The sequence below is a fragment of the Patiria miniata genome, unplaced genomic scaffold, assembly GCF_015706575.1.
Source record: "Patiria miniata isolate m_02_andy unplaced genomic scaffold, ASM1570657v1 HiC_scaffold_28, whole genome shotgun sequence".
NCBI lineage: Eukaryota > Metazoa > Echinodermata > Asteroidea > Valvatida > Asterinidae > Patiria > Patiria miniata.
Genome location: NW_024037067.1, coordinates 3,166,409 through 3,189,908, shown reverse-complemented (window position 1 = coordinate 3,189,908; position 23,500 = coordinate 3,166,409). Strand labels below are relative to the sequence as shown.

General features: G+C 43.4%; 1 protein-coding gene across 2 annotated transcripts in view; it reads left to right on the top strand.

Annotated features, from left to right (window-relative positions):
- Positions 1-23,500, top strand: part of LOC119734859 (dynein beta chain, ciliary-like) — a 39,697-nt gene that overhangs the window by 5,693 nt on the left and 10,504 nt on the right. For both annotated transcript variants that reach the window (XM_038208458.1, XM_038208459.1), the window contains 51 exons: positions 48-116; positions 243-369; positions 554-1,054; positions 1,289-1,471; positions 1,743-1,889; positions 2,004-2,258; positions 2,566-2,735; positions 3,020-3,242; positions 3,465-3,581; positions 3,743-3,829; positions 4,039-4,202; positions 4,401-4,638; positions 4,776-5,021; positions 5,314-5,538; positions 5,676-5,767; positions 6,139-6,265; positions 6,498-6,650; positions 6,838-7,071; positions 7,415-7,546; positions 7,686-7,846; positions 7,965-8,121; positions 8,434-8,538; positions 8,707-8,864; positions 9,069-9,207; positions 9,307-9,672; positions 9,818-9,950; positions 10,172-10,299; positions 10,545-10,693; positions 11,016-11,149; positions 11,299-11,447; positions 11,624-11,797; positions 11,915-12,119; positions 12,346-12,614; positions 12,969-13,208; positions 13,400-13,561; positions 14,107-14,300; positions 14,467-14,629; positions 14,873-15,139; positions 15,282-15,443; positions 16,171-16,404; positions 16,512-16,772; positions 17,117-17,260; positions 18,337-18,618; positions 19,597-19,792; positions 19,953-20,065; positions 20,239-20,597; positions 21,258-21,462; positions 21,756-22,061; positions 22,395-22,565; positions 23,047-23,169; positions 23,288-23,481. In XM_038208458.1, the coding sequence (XP_038064386.1) occupies positions 48-116; positions 243-369; positions 554-1,054; positions 1,289-1,471; positions 1,743-1,889; positions 2,004-2,258; positions 2,566-2,735; positions 3,020-3,242; positions 3,465-3,581; positions 3,743-3,829; positions 4,039-4,202; positions 4,401-4,638; positions 4,776-5,021; positions 5,314-5,538; positions 5,676-5,767; positions 6,139-6,265; positions 6,498-6,650; positions 6,838-7,071; positions 7,415-7,546; positions 7,686-7,846; positions 7,965-8,121; positions 8,434-8,538; positions 8,707-8,864; positions 9,069-9,207; positions 9,307-9,672; positions 9,818-9,950; positions 10,172-10,299; positions 10,545-10,693; positions 11,016-11,149; positions 11,299-11,447; positions 11,624-11,797; positions 11,915-12,119; positions 12,346-12,614; positions 12,969-13,208; positions 13,400-13,561; positions 14,107-14,300; positions 14,467-14,629; positions 14,873-15,139; positions 15,282-15,443; positions 16,171-16,404; positions 16,512-16,772; positions 17,117-17,260; positions 18,337-18,618; positions 19,597-19,792; positions 19,953-20,065; positions 20,239-20,597; positions 21,258-21,462; positions 21,756-22,061; positions 22,395-22,565; positions 23,047-23,169; positions 23,288-23,481 (9,693 nt within the window). The remainder of the gene's footprint in view (positions 1-47; positions 117-242; positions 370-553; positions 1,055-1,288; positions 1,472-1,742; positions 1,890-2,003; positions 2,259-2,565; positions 2,736-3,019; positions 3,243-3,464; positions 3,582-3,742; positions 3,830-4,038; positions 4,203-4,400; positions 4,639-4,775; positions 5,022-5,313; positions 5,539-5,675; positions 5,768-6,138; positions 6,266-6,497; positions 6,651-6,837; positions 7,072-7,414; positions 7,547-7,685; positions 7,847-7,964; positions 8,122-8,433; positions 8,539-8,706; positions 8,865-9,068; positions 9,208-9,306; positions 9,673-9,817; positions 9,951-10,171; positions 10,300-10,544; positions 10,694-11,015; positions 11,150-11,298; positions 11,448-11,623; positions 11,798-11,914; positions 12,120-12,345; positions 12,615-12,968; positions 13,209-13,399; positions 13,562-14,106; positions 14,301-14,466; positions 14,630-14,872; positions 15,140-15,281; positions 15,444-16,170; positions 16,405-16,511; positions 16,773-17,116; positions 17,261-18,336; positions 18,619-19,596; positions 19,793-19,952; positions 20,066-20,238; positions 20,598-21,257; positions 21,463-21,755; positions 22,062-22,394; positions 22,566-23,046; positions 23,170-23,287; positions 23,482-23,500) is intronic.

The window sequence follows — 23,500 nt, the reverse complement described above, 5'->3', positions numbered from 1 at the left end:
AGAATTTTGTGCAAGTTGACACATTTTTTTTGTGGGATTATTTTCAGGATTATCCAGTCTGATGAGGCAACAACAATCTTCACAAAGTATGAAGAAATGATGGACCTCTTGGGCAAGTACGTGATACACTAATATTTTCCTTTTTAAAATTTACTTAGTTTGGTTATAAATTTAAATAGATTGTGGTTTTTTTTGATGGATTTTATTACAGCCTGCATTCCATGTCTGTGTTTTGTTTCTAGATACAATGACAATGCTTACAAGGAATGGACAGCAGGCGTGGATGAGATCTGTAAAGTCAACCTGAATCAAGCGCTCATCAATCGCAACAAGGACAACGACCTTATTGCCGTCAATTTTGATCCTAAGGTAATAAAACAGACTTCTCTTTTCATTACTTTCATGTGAAAACACAGTGATTGTGAAATTTGAAAACTGTTGCTTTTGGATAAACCTAAATTGGAATTTACTTGTTACAAAACAGACTCAACGAAATGTGGAATTATGGACCGTGAATATTGTCACAGATACATTTCTGATCTACTGTCTTTAGCTTGTTGCAGTGCTTCGGGAAGTCAAATATCTCCTCATAAGAGGGCATGAGAGTATTCCAGAAAGCGCAGCCGGAATCTACAGCAAGCATGAGACGCTGCGAAAGTTCAACGCCAACTTGGACCTGACGGTGGCCTGGTACAACAAAGTACGAGAGAACGTCTTGGAAGTAGAGTTCCCGTTAGTTGAGGGTCAGTTGGTGTCGATTGACCAGCAACTGAAGCGGGCCGAGGAGACCTTGAGCTGGGAAGGCGAGGGCGTCTGGGAGTATATCCAGGAGACGCGAGACCACGTACATGACTTGGAGAAGAGAGTCCAGCGGGCCAAGGACAATGTGGACCTGATTAAGAAGATCATGGAGGAATGGTCTAAGACGCCGCTGTTTGAGCGTAAGGAGTTGAAGGACTCGGCGCTGCTTGCCCTTGATGATCGGGAAGAGAGGATGAACAAGAGATACGGGGACATCACTGCTTCCGGCGAGAGAATACATACACTTGTGAAGGTAAATTTTTAGTCTCTGTCAAGTTGGTATTTTATGGTGGCTTTGCCTTAGGTGAGAAACCACCTCACTGAACACAGACAGTACAACTTTGGATTCAGTAAATATCATGAGATTTGTAAGACGTGTGCCTTCACGCTCCCCTTGTATTTACTTTGAGTTTTTATATTGCTGTAATTTGGGTTCGAAGTAATGTAATGTTTAAGCTAATGTGTGATTTTTCTTGTGAACTTGCAGGAAAATTGTGAGCTGTTCAAGGCCGACTCAACTACAGACATCTGGAAGGCATACATCGACTACGTTGACGATATGTTGGTGGATGGGTTCTTTGCATGCATCAACTGTAGCATGACCTACATGTTGGAAAACACAGACACCAAGTGCATATCACCTCTCTTTGAGGCCAAGCTTGAACTACAGGTAATGTTTATTATAAAAGAGTTTAAGACTTTGAAATTTGATAGCATTCGTGAGTAACAGCTTCTGGTTTTCTCAGTTTGTCAAAGCGTAGCTATACAAAATTGTTGACTGGGCTTTTGTGAAGTGATAGCAGATGCTACAGTGTCGCCTACTTGTACTTTCGCACGGAGCTGTATTTTGAATCCTTGACTGTGAAACACATTTAAGTTGATGAAACATATATTAAATAAGGGTTAAACCACCCCTTTTTACCCTTTCCCGTGTACTGCAGGCTCCAGACATGGTCTTTGTGCCGTCCTTAGACTACGGTATTGCCGCCGGCTTCTATGACCTGGTTGAGATGCTTATCAGTGATATCTACAAGATGGCGTCCCTCGTCAAGAGGCTTGCAGAGCACAACGGCTCAGAACATTATCAGGTATGAAGAATCAAGTGCCATCAACAAAAATATCTAATCAAAGAAATCATCAATTAAAAATACTGTAGCTTTCCTGGAATGAGTGAGTCGTAATGTTCCGTTGCCTTTTCTCAGAGTGACTTGGAGGAGATGTTGGATCTATCCGACATGCGTCAGGAGCTGATGGACAGGGTCAACACCATCATGAACAAGGCTCAGGAATACCGTAACTCCTTTGACAACTACGCCTACCTGTGGGTGGACGATCGTAAGGAGTTCATGCGACAGTTCCTGCTGTACAACCACGTCTTGACTACGGAGGAGATTGAGGCACATGCTGAGGATGGGGTGCCTGAATGCCCGCCTACTCTGGACCAGTTTAAAGAGCAGGTAGGAAGCAAACCATGTTGTGCTTCATTGGGTTTTGCCTTTGGAATTTCATTAACACTGTCTACTTAGTGTTGCCTGAGGGCTGGCTCGAAAGAATTCGCACTCTTACTCATGTGGGACTAGGACCCATGGCCTTCTGTTGACCATGACAGAACAAAAAGTTAGAATGGATACATCATGTGTTTAATCTATAATTATAAGTCTATAATGAACTTGAAGTGTCGCCTTGATTGAAATGACTTAACTCAGGTCTGTTGGTTTTCCAACTGTACGTTTTCTTCAATATTTATTTGTGTTCCTTGTGTAGGTGGATTCCTATGAGAAGATCTACAGTGAGGTTGATGAGATCGGTGCCATCCACGTCTTTGATACCTGGTTCCGTGTGGATGGTAGACCCTTCAAACAGGCTCTGCTGAACATCATCAAGAAATGGAGCTTCATGTTCAAGCAGCACCTGATTGATCATGTGACCAACAGGTTAGACCCATATCATCTTAAGGGTTTTCAAATTCTTTGGATTCTTCTGGTGTTAGCTTCAGTAGATTAGGCTGTTGACTTGGGAGACCCTGTTAGTATGGGTCCATATTGAGGTTTAAAGGCGCATAGGATCGATCATTTACAACTACCTTGAAACGTACCTACCGATTTAAAAAAGAAAATCCTGGCTCCTGGCATAGCATGCCAGTGGAGCCTCTTTTTCAACTTAATTACGTTGCCAATTGTCCTAAGCTGTTGTTTTTCTCTCCTTCATTTCTCATTAGCCTAAGCGAGCTTCAGGACTTCATCAAGATGGCCAACACCGGCCTGACTAACCCTGTAGAAGAAGGTGACTATACCGGCCTGGTGGACTGCATGGGTCATCTGATGGCTGTCAAGGATCGGCAATCAGCTACTGATGAGATGTTTGAACCACTCAAACAGACAATTGAGCTGCTTAAGACTTACGATCAGGAGATGCCTGAGGAGGTCCATACACAGCTGCAGGTGAGATCTTGTTTGCTGCTGGATTATGATTGAATTCCTTAAAGTGGTAACAAGTCAATCAGGTATTATCACAAGTTATGTCAGTCACAAGTCAGTCACATGTCAATTACAAGTCAGTCACAAGTCTTCCTGAGTCAGGCACAAGTCCATTGCAAATTGTATCTCAAATCAAGTGCAGTGGAATTTACTTTTTCCTTCAAATTCCAATTCTGATGACTGCAGGAGTTACCCGAGCAGTGGAACAACACCAAGAAGATTGCCATTACAGTCAAGCAGCAGGTAGCACCCCTACAAGCCAATGAAGTCTCCATCATTCGCAGGAAGTGCACATCATTTGATGTAAGTCCAATTGTCCGTTTTTGGAAAGGCACACCTCTAACAAAGTTAACATTATTTATTGCTCTTAGAATTGTTATTATTTATACCTTTCTATATTGTGCCAAATTGTGTTTTAAAAGCAGCGCTAATAATTTTTCACATTTTCCCCCCGAATCTTTCAGGTTAAGCAGCATGAGTTCAGAGAAAGATTCCGCAAGGAAGCTCCATTCCTGTTTGATTTCGAAGATCCATACAGGGCTCTCGATGAGGTAAGAAAAACGGGGCGTTGATTTCAAGATTGGAGCCTAAGAGACCTAAATACATAGTAAAACCATAGACCATTTGTTTTCTTTAAAACGGTTTGTATTCCGGATTGCCAATGTAAACAACAATGCAGTGTATTTTCACTACATGTTACTGCATGGAAAGGTTTCTATTTTGATTGAGATTGGATTATTCTTTGTGAAACCCTTTCCAGTGTCACATGACCATCTTTGAGATGGAGAAGCTGATGGCAGAGCTGCAGGAATCCGCCAGTCTGTTTGAGGTCAACGTGGCTGACTACAAACAGCTCAAAGCTTGCCGCAAGGAAGTACGATTACTCAAGACACTCTGGGATATGATTGTCATCGTACGCTCCAGGTAAGCTATACTTCAATGGAAATTTGATACTCCAGTCTGTACTCAACTGCTGTTTCATGTTTCATTAACCTAACCAATTTTTTGAAACCTTGCCCAAGTAAAGCCACATGCAATATTTTCTCTTGGAAAAAAACTCAATTTATTCTGAGTAAAAACAACTCAACTGCTGTTGTATGTTTCAAATCCTTAAACTCTTAGCATTGATGACTGGAAGACCACCCTCTGGCAACAGATCAACGTGGAGCAGATGGAGATCGACTGCAAGAAGTTTGCCAAGGACATCCGTTCCTTGGACAAGGAGATGAGAGCCTGGGATGCCTACGGTGGTCTGGAGTCCACAGTCAAGAACATGCTGACGTCACTGAGAGCTGTCAGTGAGTTGCAGAACCCGGCTATCAGAGATCGCCATTGGCAGCAACTCATGCAGGCCACAAAGGTAATACTATGGGATTTATCTTTAAACATGAACTGTAGCTTGGATTTCTGCAGAGCTTGGGGGGAGAAGACTGAAGAAATGTTTATATTTTATAGGTAAAGTAGTAAAAGTCTTGTCCCCTTTTCATCTGAACCTAGGTGAAGTTCCTTATGGACGAGGAGACCACCCTATCAGACCTGCTTGCATTGAACCTGCACAACTTTGAAGACGAGGTGCGTAACATCGTAGACAAAGCGGTCAAGGAGATGAGTATGGAGAAAGTCTTGAAGGAGCTGGATACTACCTGGTCTACCATGGAGTTTGAGTACGACAAGCATCCACGCACGGGTATCCCATTGCTACGCTCCAGTGAGGAACTGATCGAAACGCTTGAAGACAACCAGGTAAGTGTTGGAATCCTTTGAACTCTACCTTTACAGGTACGCATTTATATTCCTAAACGGAGAGAGGCAATTGTTGTAAAGTGTCTTGCCCAAGAACACAAGCACCATGATCCTTTGTCGGGGTACTCAGTCAACATAGCCTTGGTGCTTGAGGCATCATTTCTACAGTACAACCTTATATTTTTGTGAATTGGGGACCTGGAAGAAAGGTCTGGCAACATCAATGTGGCTTTCAATGGTCAATAACGTTTAAAACTTACAAATCACCAGTTTCGCTTCCCTCCTTCTGTAGGTCCAACTTCAGAACCTAATGACCTCCAAGTACATCGCTCACTTCCTTGAAGAAGTCTCCGGTTGGCAGAAGAAACTCTCCATCGCTGACTCTGTCATCAGCATCTGGTTTGAGGTCCAGCGGACCTGGTCCCATCTGGAGAGCATCTTCATCGGGTCTGAGGACATCCGTAATCAGCTACCCGAGGACTCCAAGAGATTTGACGGAATCGACACGGACTTTAAGGTTAGTTTTCATTGGTCTCTTGTTGCTTGCTTTAGTCAGTAGCAAGATACATCACATAAGATGGTGGATGGCTAAAATAAAGTCCAGTTCGGGCACACTCTAATATTTCATTGCTTTTTCCAAACTTGATGTTGTAGGATCTGATGAACGATGCTGAGAAGACACCAAATGTTGTCCAGGCCACCAACAAAGACGGGCTGTTCGAGAGATTGGAATCTCTGCAAGCAAAGTAAGACACAGTATTTCAGTTTTGAAATCAAAGATGTTTTGTCGATCGGTCAGTTAAAAATTGGCTGTGCATACTCTGCAGTAAAAACAAGTGTTGCCACACGTGGTTTGTCCTTGGATCTTGTGAATGGAATCTCTGCATGAAAGAATGAGGGCGCTATGTAGCCTTACCTTATTGAGTGTGGACACACTTTTCTTCGCACACGCTGCGCATTTTGTTATATCAGGGTGCCTGGGCTAAGCGCTGCGCGGTTGTCCTTCAATATTGTGGCTCAGACTCATTTTTCCAATTGAGAGGGTACTTGACGCCCCTAATGAATCACACATATACAGACGTTACGTCACTCACGACCTTCCCTTTACTCCTGCTAGGCTGACCATCTGTGAGAAGGCATTGGCTGAGTATCTGGAGACCAAACGTCTTGCCTTCCCAAGATTCTACTTTGTGTCTTCAGCTGATCTGCTGGACATCTTATCCCAAGGCAACAACCCCACACTGGTAAAGTCAAACTCTGTTGCTTAGCTCATAAATTTGAAGAGTCCAATTAATTTCTGCTTCGCACCCCCAGTAAATGCCCAGTAAATTTTCTTCTAGTAAGCTCGTTATCATTAAATACTTAAGCTAGCAATCTGCAGCATGAGCAAAAACTACAAAAAGAAAAGTCGAAATTTTTTTTTCTCTACGTAGCAATCATTCTTATTTTCCCATTTGTCACTGTATTTTCTTGCAGGTTCAACGTCATCTTGCTAAGCTGTTTGATAACACCGCTAAGCTGAAGTTCCAGCAGGACGATGAAGGCAATGACACCAAGGAAGCACTGGGCATGTACAGCAAGGAAGGAGAGTATGTGGACTTTGATGCTCCCTGCGAGTGCTCCGGTCAGGTATGTTCATGACAGAGAGAGAACATCGATGATGTTTTGTAAAAATGTCATTTATGTAAAATCCATTGATTATGATCAAGTTGGAAGTCCTGGCTCCGACAAAGACAACCTTAAAATAAAGTTTAGTTATTTGAAACAGCTAAAAAGCTTTAATCCCGGAATTATTTTCTGTGCCTTTGATTGCCAGGTTGAGGTGTGGCTGAATCGTTTGATGGACACCTCCCGCTCCACCGTCAAAAATCTCTTCAACGAGGGAGTCAACACCTACGAGGAGAAACCCAGGGAGCAATGGCTGTATGACTTCCCTGCTCAGGTGGCTCTGGCGTCGACTCAGGTCTGGTGGTCCACTGAGGTCAGCATTGCTTTCGCTAGGCTGGAGGAAGGCCATGAGAACGCCATGAAGGAATACAACAAGAAACAGGTTAGTAGAGTGGAGATTGATGATCACTTTATGAATTGCACAACAGCATTGTCGCTTTGTGATCAGGTCTGAGAGCCCCAGTGGGTGAGACACTGCACGCGAGTAGTGGTTCGTGGGTATATTGCGCGAAGTATGTGCAACTTATTTCACCTCAATTTGCAAAAACCTATGCCATCTTTGCCTGAGCGTTGAGCGCCGTTTGCAATGCATTTGAATGTCTCTCCCAGAGGTCTCCCCCAACTTTCTCTGTGTAACCGTTCAGGGGATACTTGAAGACAGAGTCCATAGTTCTTGGTAGAAGGTGACTAGTACCTCATTATTTGTATTTTTTATCCCACCACAGGTCCAGCAGCTGAACACACTCATCAACTTACTGATTGGTGACTTGTCTAAGGGAGACAGGCAGAAGATCATGACTATCTGTACCATCGATGTGCACGCCCGTGACGTAGTCGCTAAACTGGTCTTAAACAAGGTTAGCACCTATCCTAGTCACTACACTAATTGTTCCAAGGCAAGGAAAATACCACGGTGTAAACCAAACCGTCCTCTGGACTGGGATTAATTCTTTTGAAAGGATTAACACTTCTGCTGACTTTGTCTGATTTTTACAGGTTGAGAACTCGCAGGCCTTCCAGTGGCTCAGCCAGCTCCGCCATCGCTGGGACGATGACAAGAAAGAGTGCTACGCCAACATCTGTGATGCCCAATTCCACTACTCCTATGAGTATCTGGGCAACACCCCTCGTCTTGTCATTACCCCACTCACTGATAGGTAGGTCACTAACTCTGAGGACTGTCCACACTAAAGAACGATTCCGTTCTCATTCTTTCATTTGTCACTTTTTGGAGTGACAGCAAATAATAAAACCCAATATTTGTGGTTGATTTAGATGCTACATCACCTTGACCCAGTCCCTCCATCTGATCATGAGTGGCGCTCCAGCAGGACCAGCTGGTACCGGCAAGACAGAGACTACCAAGGATCTTGGCCGGGCCTTGGGTATCATGGTCTATGTCTTCAACTGCTCCGAACAGATGGACTACAAGGTAATCGCAACAACATTTTAGCAAAATATAGCTTAACTTGTAATGTAGCATAAGGTATACAATGTGTTTACAATTGTCATTTCAAAAAATAGTTATAGTTTTCAAGGTATATCATACTGATAATTTCTTCATCTCAGTGGTGTTTCTTTAACTGTTGTGCATGAAACTGAATCCCGGAGGCACGCCACAACCTCTACAATCGAACTTGAGTGTTATATAGTTAAGAGTAATGATTTTTAAGACTAAGTACTTTCTTTTTATAGAAATGAAACCATCGTCAACATTTTATTATGTTATCTTTTCTCCTTGCAGTCCTGTGGTAATATCTACAAGGGTCTGTCTCAGACTGGTGCCTGGGGCTGCTTTGATGAGTTCAATCGTATCTCGGTGGAAGTACTGTCTGTAGTAGCAGTCCAGGTAAGTTATGCTTGTCCATAGCCTTCCAGATGTTTGCACTCACAATCACCGTTCTGTGCTTGCAGCACTAGCACAGATATTCTGCTGATTGTGCAGCTACATGAAATTGGAACCAGACCTTCAAGCAGGACCGTCTCATTCTATTTTTCCTCTCATCTTTCCCTCCAGGTCAAGTGTGTACAGGATGCCATCCGAGACAAGAAGTCCCGCTTCAACTTCCAAGGCACAGAGATCTCCATGGTGCCTACTGTGGGGATCTTCATCACCATGAATCCTGGCTACGCTGGCCGGACAGAGCTGCCCGAAAACCTCAAAGCACTCTTCAGGTGAAGTTTTGTTCTGATAAAAATGGTAACCAAAATTGAACAAGTGCATCAACACACAAGTTATAGGGATAATCTAGGACTGGAAATCAGTTTGTTTGGTTTTGTTTTAAAACTGTGTGAAGACTCATGTGTCCTTGTGTCCCTTAGCAACATACTTTATCAGTATCTTCCATGTGTCTTGTGTGATTTATTTTGGTTCTGCAGGCCCTGTGCTATGGTGGTGCCAGACTTTGAGCTGATCTGTGAGATCATGTTGGTGTCTGAGGGTTTCCTGGAGGCCCGTCTGCTTGCTCGCAAGTTTATCACGCTGTACACTCTGTGTAAAGAGCTACTGTCCAAACAGGTCAACTGAAGGTTCATTTTATGTAGAGATTCATTTACCTTCTTTGAGTGTAGCCTCAAAACTTTCTATGTAATGACTGTTGAATTCTTCTGTTCACAGGATCACTACGATTGGGGTCTGCGTGCCATCAAATCCGTCCTAGTGGTGGCCGGTTCCCTCAAACGCAGTGACAAACAGCGTCCTGAAGACCAAGTGTTGATGCGAGCTCTGCGTGACTTCAACATCCCCAAGATTGTCACGGACGACATGCCAGTCTTCATGGGCTTGATCGGGGACCTGTTCCCGTCCCTGGACGTCCCCCGTAAACGTCAGATGGACTTTGAGAAGCTGGTCAAGAAGTCCACCCTTGATCTCAAGTTGCAAGCTGAGGATAATTTCATCTTGAAGGTGGTTCAGTTGGAGGAGCTGTTGGCTGTCAGACACTCTGTGTTTGTCATTGGTAATGCTGGCACTGGCAAGAGCAAGGTAGGAGACCAGGAATAGTTTATTAGAAATCTTTAATTTTTGAATTGTAATAGTCAACCTCAGATCATTGTAGTATCGTACTTTAGACCTTTAAAGATCTTGGCAAAACCCTAACTCGTGCAACTCTCTCTGATAACGTCAACAGGTATTGAAGGTGTTGAATCGTACCTACTTCAACCAGAAGCAGAAGCCAATCATGCAGATCCTAAACCCTAAAGCTGTGACCAATGATGAGCTGTTTGGCATCATCAACCCAGCTACTAGAGAATGGAAAGACGGTGAGTGTGCGTGGTGGCCATCTTGGTCTGGTATCTGTAATACTGTTGTATAAATTGGTCAGACATTTGTCACCAGATAGTAGGTGCCAGACTTTTTATGAGACTCTTGTTCAGAGCATTTTTGCAGATGTCTACTGTAAATTGCTTCAATTTCTGCAGGAGTCTTTCCTTTTTGTTTAAAAAGTGTTACTGTTTAAACAAAATGTACTTGTTTCTTTCAGGTCTGTTTTCTGTGATCATGCGAGACATGAGTAACATCACCCACGAGTACAACAAGTGGATCGTTCTTGACGGTGACATTGATCCAATGTGGATCGAGTCACTCAATACCGTCATGGATGACAATAAGGTAAAAACCTGAATCTGGAACTATAGAGGCCACAACAAATTTAAAAATAGGTTTATTGGGCCTGGTTAATGTATAATTCCCAGGTGGCTGAGTTCTTTAAATGTGTTGAATTTCTTAATTTGGTTGTATCAGATGAATGCATTTTACTGATTTCAGAAATTGCCTATTTTTGCAATGGGGCATTCTGTATAATCACATTGAAATTTCTTAACGTGTTTCCTCTTGATTTTGTTCTGACATCCTAGGTCTTGACCCTCGCCAGTAACGAGCGTATCCCCCTGTCTCCCTCCATGCGTTTGCTGTTCGAGATCAGTCACTTGCGGACTGCCACTCCTGCCACCGTGTCTAGGGCTGGCATCCTGTACATCAACCCGTCTGATCTGGGCTGGAACCCGTAAGTATCACTACGTCTGGTACCTCAAACTTACGATCTGAGGATTCTTTGCTCACAGCTAGGGCTAGCGTAGAATAACTGCTAGAATAAAAACTTAACATGCTTTAAGGCAGAATTATGATTGTAAGTGTAGATTTCCGAGTTAAGCTGAGCCATGAAATAGGGCTGTTCGGGCTGTGCTGAGACAAAGAAGAAACGGTGTCAGAAGTGGGATTCAAACCTATATCACAGAGATGGATGGTGAGGAACGTATCTCTGCACTATACCACTAGACCTTCACAATTCAAGGAAATTAAGATTGTTCTGAATTTCTCCTGTACAGGGTTGTGACCAGCTGGATCGAGACCAGGGAAGTACAGTCTGAGCGTGCCAACCTGACCATTCTCTTTGATAAGTATCTTCCAGCTGTCCTGGACACTCTCAGGATCCGATTCAAGAAAATCATTCCCATTCCAGGTAGGTTGTCGTAGAATTTGCCAATCTGTAGAGCAAATACTAGACACAATTCAACCTTCGTTCTTAATCAGTATTGAGTAAATCATTGTTTTAAATCAAATTGATAATGTTATGTTTTCAATTTTCGCAATTGTTTTGTCTGTAAACAGAGCAAAGTATGGTCCAGATGTTGTGCTACTTGTTGGAGGTGCTTCTGACACCAGAAAACACCCCACCTGACTGTCCTAAGGAACTCTATGAACTCTACTTTGTCTTTGCTTGCGTCTGGGCCTTCGGTGGTGCCATGTTCCAAGATCAGGTTTGTGTTCCTCATTCCCCCCCCCCCTTCAAGACCCCCTACCCACTCTCCCTTGCCTTTCTAGCAGTCCTAAGAAACACTGCACAACTTTGGCATGATGTAAACACTTCTGGTCTTTTCTGAATATATCACCTTGTTGATATTTGAACACTATTATTTTGTTTCTGTCCATGCAGTTGGTTGACAACCGTGTGGAGTTCAGCAAATGGTGGGTGACTGAATTCAAGACTATCAAGTTCCCTGGCCAGGGGACCGTCTTTGATTACTACATCGACCCTAGCTCCAAGAAATTCACCCCATGGACCGAGATGGTGCCAAAGTTTGAGTTGGACCCTGAAATTCCTCTTCAGGTAAGCCGCAGAAAAACAAAATTGGGGGTATCATTTAATTTTGCAGCAGTCTGAAGATCAGTACACCAACTAACAGCACAATTTGTTTACCATCAACTGTACTTGTATATTTTGTAGGCTGTGTTGGTGCACACTGCAGAAACCACACGCGTTCGTTACTTCATGGATTTGTTGATGGCTAACGGCCGGCCAGTCATGCTGGTCAGTAACGCCGGTCTAGGCAAGAGTGTACTGGTTGGGGATAAGCTGAATGCACTGTCTGAGGACTACATGGTGGCCAACGTGCCATTCAACTACTACACCACCTCAGAGATGTTGCAAGGTAAGGTTTCCATGATCATAGAGTCCCTAAGATGCTTAGATGCAGAAATAATCTGCTCGTGTTTGAACTGTAGCCCATCTCGTCAAACTGTAGCCACTCATACGCCGTATCAAGAGAAAGGAGCTGAGCTCTACCTTCCTCAATCCTACAAACTCCTTCAAAATCCTTTGGATTTTGAGGAGTATGAGAGAGCTAGGATTAATTCCCAAGTCTCAATCTGTCTCAGGTGTCTTGGAGAAGCCCTTGGAGAAGAAAGCCGGTCGCAACTTTGGTCCTCCAGGAACCAAGACGCTCGTCTACTTCATTGACGACATGAACATGCCTGAAGTGGACACCTACGGCACCGTGCAGCCCCACACGCTGATCCGCCAACACATGGACTACAAGTGTTGGTACGATCGCACCAAGCTGTCGCTGAAGGAGATTCACAACTGCCAGTATGTGTCTTGCATGAACCCTACAGCTGGTAGCTTCACTATCAACTCCAGACTCCAGGTAAGATGTGCCTCAAAGATTGTTACTTTTATTTTAGACACTTATGGTCGTAAAATCACAGATTTATCAAAACTTCATGGCAGAATTATTCCATCACAAGTCATTAACGAGTTGAATCACAAGTCTAATCAAGTGCAATCATAAATAATTAAAGGAATACCTTGTCACAATTAATATGTTAAGCTCGAAACCTAAATTTAGACTTAATATTTTCTGGTCGACATTCAAAGACTCGTTTCAATCTCTTGAGCATCTTTGAATTTCTTCATTGTCTTATAGCACCTAGTGTCATGTTTTTCATAGATCCAAGTCCTAAAGGAATATCACCGTTATTTTGTTTTCTTGTCCCTCCAGCGCCATTTCTGTGTCTTTGCCCTGAGTTTCCCCGGTGCGGACGCCTTACAGCACATCTACAGCAGCATCCTGAGCCAGCATCTAGCTATGATCACTGCTCCACAGGTCATCCAGAAGATGGCCGTCACTGTGGTCAATGCTGCCCTAGATCTACACAAGAAGGTTGCTCAGACATTCCTGCCTACTGCCGTCAAATTCCACTACGTCTTCAACCTGAGAGATCTGTCCAACATCTTCCAGGTCAGCATCTCCTGCCTCTAAAACTCTTCTTTTTTTTTTAAATTGAAATTTGTTGCATGTGAAATATGATAATCATAACAATTTTGTTGCCATACTAAATCTTAATTATGGCAATCAGGGCAGTGAGATTTGGTTTTGGAGATTCTTTCTTGTGGTTCACATTTTGTTTTTGTTAACTTGTGTATTTGCAGGGGCTGCTCTACTCCACCCCTGACTGCTTGAAAGCGCCGGTGGATTTTGTACGGCTCTGGCAACACGAAGCCACCCGAGTCTACGGTGACAAGATGATTGATGACAAGGATATTGAGACCTTTAGCAAAACAGTGCAGGACTTCAGCAAGAAATTCTTCGAGGTAGGTCTTCAGATGTTGACTCCTAGCTCGTACCTCTTCAGATGTTGACTCCTAGCTCGTACCTCTTCAGATGTTGACTCCTAGCTCGTACCTAAATAGGTTGCCCATAACGAGCCAAATATTCACCAGTTTACAATCCACACATTTTTTTTCTGTCCATGATTGAGGATTGTTGTTGTAAATATAGAGCGGAAAAAGCAAAAGATACCCTGAGTTTAATTTTACTATTGGAAATGGATAGGGGGAGATTTTTCAAATGTAATTGTTCAAAAAAGCTTCCAAATGTGAACATCTATTGAAAGTGTCTTTTCTGATAGATGTTTATAAAATGCGAAATTGCACTGCACGACAAGTAAACTGTGGCTGTGGGAAAACTTGGGTTTTAATAATGAAAGAACTGTGGAACACACGCATCTATTGGGCAATTGTGCTTAGGAATTTCTCCTGAGACTTAACATGTACTTGCCTTGAGAACTATTTTTCACACTCTTGCCGTTCTTATCTGACCTCTTGTACCCCCTTCCTCTGCCTCCCTTAATTTTCAGGACGTGGATGAGCAAGCCATGAATGCCAAGCCTAACATCTACTGCCACTTCGCCAGTGGTATGGGTGACCCCAAGTATCTAGCCATACCTGACTGGCCTGATCTGAGCAAGCTACTGGCCGAGGCTTTGGACAGCTACAATGAGATCAATGCTGTCATGAACCTGGTGCTGTTTGAAGACGCCATGCAGCATGTGTGAGTGGACAATTCATCCCTGTGATTACAAAAAGAAATTGGCCTTTTCCCCTTGGATGGAAAAACATTCAATCAATCAGACATTGAAAATAGAGACGTAGGGCCTGGATTGATCAAATTTGTTTCAAACGCTGCACCATTTTTTTGCCTTCCCTAACACTCCTAGTTGTCGCATCAATCGTATCTTGGAGTCCCCTCGAGGCAATGCTCTCCTAGTCGGTGTGGGAGGCAGTGGCAAGCAGAGTCTGGCTCGATTAGCCGCCTACATCAGCAGCTTGGAAGTCTTCCAGATCACACTCAGGAAAGGCTACGGGATCCCAGATCTCAAGGTATGAAGGGGAAAACTCCCAGACCTAAACCCATTTGCTCACTGAGAGTGACAGGCTAGGCATTGTCTGACTCGAGGGTGTGCTGTTCACAGTACCAAAGTGTATATTTCATTTAGCTGTGTTTGATATTATTTCCGTCAGATTTACTTTTTACTTTGTTTCACCTCAAAACACTGCTCTGAGGTCTTTGGGGTGATTATTTTAACAAAATTTATTTTGTCTCTTTCTTGTTTAATTTTTTAGCTTGATCTAGCCACGACCTGCCTCAAAGCTGGTCTCAAGAATATCGGCACTGTCTTCCTGATGACTGACGCCCAGGTGGCAGACGAGAAATTCCTGGTGCTCATCAACGATCTGCTGGCCTCGGGAGAGATCCCCGGCCTACTGGCAGATGACGAAGTGGAGAACGTCATCGCGGGGGTCCGCAATGAGGTCAAGGGTCAAGGTTTGCAGGATACCAGGGACAACTGCTGGAAGTTCTACATTGACAGGCTGCGTCGCCAGCTAAAGGTGGGTCGCATTTGTATCTCGATCAACCCTGTTATAATTTGGAAAATATTGAAGTTCCGAGTAAGCAAATATTGAAGTGTCTTTGAGAGTTTGATGGATCTTATTTAGTTAAATTTGAATTTCTTTTGTGATGTTGTTGCAGGTTGTTCTGTGTTTCTCTCCCGTGGGGAACACCCTGCGTGTGCGTGGTCGTAAGTTCCCAGCCATCACTAACTGTACCAGTATTGACTGGTTCCATGAATGGCCTCAGGAAGCCTTGATGTCTGTCAGTAGCAGATTCCTGCAAGAGGTGGAACTTCTGGGGGTGAGTGGCACAAGGGTCTTTATCAAACCATGACTTCAACTCCGGGTTTGGATTCAAGAGATGTTAGGATCTTGACTTGGGAACCTTGGATCATAATTAGGTCCGTGTTTTGATTCGGAAAGTAATTCTGTGATCTGAGGTTACACATTACTCAAGTTTGTTTGAACATAGAAGGTTCTAAGTGTTTCTAAGGCCAGAGATTGAGCCGAAGCTGGTGACAATGCCAAGATTTGAAAATTGTTCCAATTTAATACACCATACCCCTTAGTGATTGATGAAATTGAAACTTTGCTATGGAATCAATGCAGATACTCTGGAAAGATTGACGTGGCTAACACTTTAACGTTCATTCGTTGAGATTAGCATTTAACTTGGTCACATAATTCTGTTGGAGCATGTGATGTAAATGCAGTGTAATCTGCATAAGTTAAACCTCAAGGGAACAGGTTCAAAATGTGACTAAAGCAGAGTTTTGAGTTAAGCAGGGTTGTATATCATTGTTATACTACTGAAGGGAATGGATTCTTTGTTTGACTTAACAGTTGTTTTGAGTTATCAGAGTTTGACTTATCGAGATTTCACTGTAATAGTATAAAAAAAGTCCACTGATCTATATTTGGTCACTTTAAGCACTTGACATAACTTTAATAACTGGACTAGTCAAATCATTTGAATGAGGTACTTCAAGACCTACGTTGATGAGCGTTGTTTGTGTTCATATTTGCAGCCTGAGTTGAAAAGCTCAGTGGCCGAGTTTATGGCCTACGTCCACACCAGCGTCAATGACATGAGTAAGATCTACCTGCAGAATGAACGTCGCTACAACTACACCACGCCTAAGAGCTTCCTGGAACAGATCAAGCTGTATCAGAACCTGCTGGGACAGAAGAGTAAAGAGCTGACAGCAAAGATGGAACGTCTAGAGAATGGTCTGACCAAACTACAGAGCACTGCTCAACAGGTGGGTAACCAATCATCTCAGTCATGGAAACTACAAGAGCAACCATCTGAGCAGGAGCTGCTTTGAAATCATCCGTTTCTTACCTCTTGGCCCTTTCTGCCTTGCAGGTCGATGATCTGAAAGCCAAGCTGGCCTCCCAGGAGGAGGAGCTCAAGCTCAAGAATGAAGACGCTGACAAACTGATCCAGATCGTCGGCGTGGAGACTGAGAAAGTCAGCAAGGAGAAAGCCATCGCTGATGAAGAGGAGAAGAAAGTAGCTGCCATCAACGAAGCTGTGTCTAAGAAGGCTAGAGAGTGCGAGGAAGACCTGGCCAAGGCTGAACCTGCCCTGAAGGCTGCTCAGGAAGCCTTGAACACTCTCAATAAGGTCAGTTCTAGTGTCTCTTTAATTTTAAACTTTGCTGATAACACCAAGGGTTCCTGAAAAGTGTACAGACTGAGAGAGAATGATGAAGAAATGTTCAGTTTTAGAGGTTTGAGGAAACAAGAAATGATGTTCTAAAGAAATTCACAGAATCAGGTAGGGACTGAAAACCCAATCCTCGTGCTGGGATTTGAACCTGGGCCACAGAGGTGAAAAGTGAGACAGGTACCACTGCAAGGGTTCACTTTTTGCATTCTTTTTTTCAATTTTGCATTACATGAGAAAAGCAAGACAGTTTTGAGGATTTCTAATTGTTTCTCGTTGGTTTGTGTCTTTCCCGTCTTCAGAATAACCTGACAGAGTTGAAGTCGTTCGGCTCCCCACCTAACCAGGTGGTCATGGTGGCCGGGGCAGTCATGGTCCTGCTAGCGCCCAACGGCAAAGTGCCCAAGGACAAGAGCTGGAAAGCCGCTAAGGTCATGATGGCCAAGGTAGGAGAGGCAACTTGAGCTGTCCATCCAGTTGGCTTCAGGCTTTGTCAAAATAGAAAAGTCTGGTGTTCAGAAATACATTGACATCGGGCAAATGACATGGCCTGATCGATGTTGATGCAGATGCAGCAACATAAGAGTGGCTTCTCAGCAAGCACCCAGAGATTCAACGTTTTTTTGTTTGTTTGTTTGGTTTCACACGCAAGAAGAAGAAGATCGGGCAAAACCTCATATACATTCCATCTTACAAATGGAAAAACCTGGTGTTGCTGTCGAGTTGTACGTAATTATAGTGTGGTGCCCGGAATCCAAGATCTTGTGGATTATTTCAATCAATCGTAGGTTCAAATTTAGCTTGTGTGATTAAGCTAAGTACTTAATAGACCGAGCAGGGGTGATAATGTTGCACCCAAAACTAAATGTTGGTTGGCTATTCAGGAGCCATGATCAGTCGTAATGGCTTCGCTTTATAACTCACAAGCTGATTTACCCGATCATAGATTGGGTAGGGCGTATTTGTGTTGGGGTTGAATATGTGGGGAGTTAAATGTAAACGGGAGATTTACTTGAGAAGACATGCAGTTTTGTAAAATGTAAATGGGGGATTTAGTTGAGAAGACATGCAATTTCTGTGGTGCGATCTGAGGCAATTTCTGACCACTATAGTAAAACCAATTGTTTCAAGCAAAATATCATCTTTTAAATACGTTTTTCGAGTTAGGAGTCATTGAATCAGCTATTCTGAGCAATAGAATCATTATAGTAGGCTACATCTTTTATTCGGGGAAGAAAAAGTGGGGTGAGGGACACCCTCCACATTTTTCCACGGACGTGGAGTGATTTTGGCGCCGCGGGAGACCGCGGTCTCGGATCCATTCAGGAGCAAACATTTCTCGGAGGCCGAGTAAAACTTGCTCTTATATATATAGATTTTGTTCTGGTTTTCCATGTTTTTTTTCTGAATTGCCAGGTCATCTGCCTGTTTGTTTTATCATTTTGGTAATTAATTCCGTACTCATAGCTATTGGATTTGAACATGAATTGGATGTTTTCATGATTGGTGTGCTGTCTTTTAGGTGGATGCCTTCTTGGATGCGCTCATCAACTATGACAAAGAACACATCCATGAGAACAGTCTGAAGGCCATCCGTCCCTACCTGGATAATCCAGAATTTGATCCAGACTTGATCCGTAGCAAGTCCATGGCCGCTGCTGGCTTGAGTTCCTGGGCCCTCAACATCGTCAAGTTCTATGAGGTGTACTGTGATGTGGAACCCAAGCGTCTTGCCTTACAGAAAGCCAACGATGAGCTCCAGGCAGCTCAGGACAAACTCTCCATCATCAAGGCCAAAATTCAGGTAAGTCTTTGACATCTGTATATTCGAGATGCAATTTCATTAATCATTAGCATTGGATGGGAATAATAGAGTCAATGTTTAAATGGAAAAAGTCATTTCCAAGCTGATCGCAATTCAATGACAATTCGGTCACAAGTTATTATTATTATTTATTTGACCTGGCCAAATCATACAAATACTTAAGAAAACAAGGCAAAACAAGCAAATAAATAAGTAAACTAACATACAAACAATCAAAGAAATGAATGAATAAGTAGTAAATAAAATAATATGTTAATTAAATAACATATTAAATAACAAACAAAATAAAGATTGAGAAATAAGAAAAATAAACAAGAAAACAAAAATGATTAAATAACAAAGTCAATCAGAAGTGAGTCACAAATCAGTAACAAGTCAATCATAAGTCAGTCACAAGGCCATCATAAGTCAGTCACAAGTCAATCATAAGTCAATCAAAGTCAATCATACTTCAGTCACAAATCAGTCACAAGTCAATCAAAGTCAGTCACAGGTCAATCATGCTTCAGTCACGGATCATTAACAAGTCAATAATAAGTCGGTCAGAAATCTATCGTGCGTCAGTGACAAGTCAATCAGAAGTCAATCAGAAATCGGTCACAAGTCAGTCAAAATCAGTCACAATTAGTCAATCATAAGTCTTTCACAAGTTAATCATAAGTCTGGTCACAAGTCAATTATAAGTCGGTCACAGATAAGTAACAAGTCAAAAATAAGTCAGTCAGAGATCAATCATACGTCAGTCACAAGTCACTCCAGACATACTAAGGGTTTGAACAGTGTCACAGTTGATTTGAAAAGCTGAGCACTTGACTTGATACCGACTGACTTAATGCCTTATGATTTACACAAGAACTTGATTACAGATCTGCCAAATGAAGTCAAGCAGAGGGTGCTTGAATTTTCATCTTTGACATTAAAATTGTTGAACGGTGTATGTGATTTCTTGACTTCTAGGAACTTGATGCCAATTTGGCCGAGCTGACCGCCAAGTTTGAGAAGGCTACAGGAGACAAGCTGAAATGCCAACAGGAGGCAGAGGCAACCACGCTGACAATCACCCTGGCCAACCGTCTGGTGGGTGGCCTAGCCTCAGAGAATGTACGTTGGGGTGAGGCAGTAGCTGCATTCAAAGAAGCTGAAAAGACCCTGCGTAAGTTGACCTATACTCTGTCAGGATTATACAGTGCTGCATCTACAGACCCAGCCGTGGTAAACTGGTCTAAAAATATGTCACTGCCATAAAATTCTGTGCACTCAGTTGTGTCGCTGCCCTCTGTTGACCAGTGCTGTACCTCATTTCTTTCTTGCAGCTGGTGATGTGTTATTGATCACTGCCTTTGTGTCGTACATGGGATGCTTCACCAAGAGCTTCCGTCTAGAGCTCATGGACAACATGTGGCTGCCTTTCATCAAATCACAGAAGGTAAAAACCTGGATTCTTTAAGAGTCACACACTTTGCTTTGACCATAAATCACTCTTAATAGATTTCACAGTCAGTAGCTGTCCATTCTAAGTTCAATCTTTTCCTGCTAGCTTGGTAGCTGCTCTTAGCTTATCAATGTATAAATCTAATTCACCCTCCTTCTTTCCACCAGACCCCAATCCCTACCACCGAGGGCCTAGATCCCCTCAGCCTTCTGACAGATGACGCCTCCATCGCCAGCTGGAACAACGAGAACCTGCCCAGTGATCGCATGTCCACCGAGAACGCAACCATCCTGTCCAGCTGTGAACGCTGGCCGCTCATGATTGATCCTCAGCTCCAAGGCGTCAAGTGGATCAAGACCAAATATGGAGAAGACCTGCGCGTGGTTCGACTGGGCCAGCGTGGGTACTTGGACGTTATTGAGCGGGCTATTTCCAACGGTGACACAGTTCTGATTGAGAATATGGAGGAATCGGTGGATCCAGTTCTAGACCCTGTACTTGGACGTAACACCATCAAGAAAGGACGGTAAGGGCTTTCTTCAGGCTTATTTTTTCAGTTAATTTTGCAGAACTGACAGAGAACAATTAAAATTACATTGACTTTTAAGTCTCTTGCTTCTAAAGAAGAACTTGTTAAGTTCGAAACGTCAGGCCGCATTTATTTGTTTAGATTTGTATACTTGAGGTCAATCCAGTCGGTAAGCAGTTTGCAGCAGTCCTATTCATTTTCATGACTTTGAAGTTGGATTTTTTTGTTAGGAAGTTCTATTTTACTTCAAGTTATAGTCAGTATGGGCTCCGTGCGCCAACAAAAGAGGGCGCATTTTTGCCTCTTTTGAGAGCTCCGTGAAAGGGATATACAGTGTGCACGTACTGTACTGTACTGCTTTGCGTGCGAAGTACGCACGACTTCCTGAATGTGTGCAAAAGTTATAGCCACCGCGTCTTCGCGTGAGCATCAGGCGTCGTCGGCGCGCGAATTCATTCGAATTCAACTTGCGATGGTCTCCGAGACTAATCCCCGCCTCCAATAACTTTGAATACATTTGAAATACGTAGTGGATGGATCGGGAACCAGTCTAGGTCACCCCCAACTCTCTTTTTCTGGCTGTTGATGGGGTACTTGTGCACAGAGCCCATACGGCATTTGGAGTTATTCACGTTAACTTGTCTTACCTTTCTACAGATACATCAAGATTGGTGAGAAGGAAGTGGAGTACAATCCGCTCTTCCGTTTGATCCTTCACACCAAGCTGGCTAATCCTCACTACAAACCTGAGATGCAGGCTCAGACCACGCTCATCAACTTCACTGTCACCCGCGACGGTCTGGAAGACCAGCTATTGGCTAACGTGGTGGCCCAGGAAAGACCCGACCTGGAAAAACTCAAGGTACCAGACTTGATGTCCGAGGATTACCATCTTGGATTTCTTACAGAAACTGTTGGTTCAGAGTGAGGCTAAGTTAAAAAAGTCTGGTGCCTACCTGGAAAAGGCCAAGGTATTGGTATCTTGGGCTCAGAGTGAGACTGAGGTTGAAAATAGACTGGTGCCAAGTAGGCTTAACACCTGGGCCGAATTTCATTAAGTTGGGTACCAGAAAATATTGCATTAGTATGTGTTAAGCAAAATTCGGTGTAGCAACACTAATTGTGACCAGCAAATCACTCACATTTTTATTTCAGTCGGACCTGACTAAGCAACAGAACGACTTCAAGATTATCCTTAAGGAGCTAGAAGACAACCTCCTCTCTCGTCTGTCCTCCGCTGAAGGAAACTTCCTGGGTGACACGGCCTTGGTGGAGAACCTAGAGACCACCAAGCGAACGGCCGCTGAGATTGAGGTCAAAGTTGAAGAGGCAAAAATCACGGAGGTCAAGATCAATGAGGCTAGGGAGCTGTACCGACCTGCTGCTGCCAGAGCCTCGCTGCTGTACTTCATCCTGAATGACTTGAACAAGATCAATCCTATCTATCAGTTCTCTCTCAAGGTAAACAGGCAGTTCCCCTCAATCTTTTGCTTTCTTGAAGTACACTGTTCACTAATCCAACATTGTGGTTGGCCATTTTGTTCATTAATGTCCCTCAATGTCAATTTTTTTTGTCGTCTTCACCATTGAGGGGAACTAGTACGTAGGGTCCATAAACTCTTTGAGATATGGTCGTTACTTCACAGAACCTAAACCTTTTTCAGATCAGAATTGTGAGGAAATTTCCCAACCCAGTGTTTTAAATTTGTTTGATACCAAGTTTATTTGATGTACAGCATGCTATGTCTCATATAAAATCACTCTTATTACAATCAGAATTTTTGTTCATCATAGGCGTTCAACGTAGTCTTTTCCAAGGCCATCGAGAAAGCGGAACCAGCCGAAGACGTCAAGGAACGCGTCATGAACCTGATTGATTTCATCACTTACTCTGTCTTCATCTACACCACCAGGGGTCTGTTTGAGCAAGACAAGCTCATCTTCACCACGCAGGTTGCCCTTCAGGTTAGTGCGTTAATGCTGCAAATGATAACGATAGAGGGCGCTATGGTGCCTACTCACGAGAGCCAATAGAGGGCACAGAATGTACGTGCGTCTGTTAATTCAAATATCGAAAGCAAGCTGAACAAGAATGGCACACATTACATGTGGCTTATTTTCAAACGATCATGCCGACAAATTTTCATAGTTGTGTTCTTCACTGACTTGTTTTGATAAGCATTGCATACTAAGCACTACCTGGTTCATAGGTGACTGCGTCATACACACGCATGCACCACTGATTACCAGCACCCATTGGCTAAATATGCCACTTGGCCCTACTTCCAGTTCCAGTGGTCCCAATGCTACTCAGTGTGTGGTGGGCGTGGTTTAAGTAGAAATGACGCAACACTTACAAACCAGATATGAGGGTTTAAATTAGGCCCTGTACATTTCTGTTGTTTTTACTGAAACATATTGTTAATTTGTTTTCTTGGCACCACAGATTCTCCTTATGAAAAAAGAAATCAACCCAGTTGAGCTGGAGTTTCTGCTGCGTTTCCCCTCTCAAGTCAACGTCACCAGTCCTGTGGATTTCTTGTCCAACCCTGCCTGGGGTGCCATCAAGGTAAAGCATGCTTCGTGATGAAAGCTGTATCTGGACTGAGAAGACAAAAACAGATCCACTCCATGTTTAATGCTTTGATATTTCATTGCATTCTTTATCGTGTCTTTTGTTTATCCAGTCCCTTGCGGCCATGGAGGAGTTCCGCAATCTGGACCGTGACATCGAAGGCTCGGCCAAACGCTGGAAGAAGTTTGTGGAGAGCGAGTGCCCTGAGAAGGAGAAGTTCCCCCAGGAATGGAAGAACAAATCTTCCCTGCAGAAACTCTGCATGATGCGTGCCTTACGCTCAGACAGAATGTCCTATGCAGTCAGGTAGGGGAGATGGTCAACA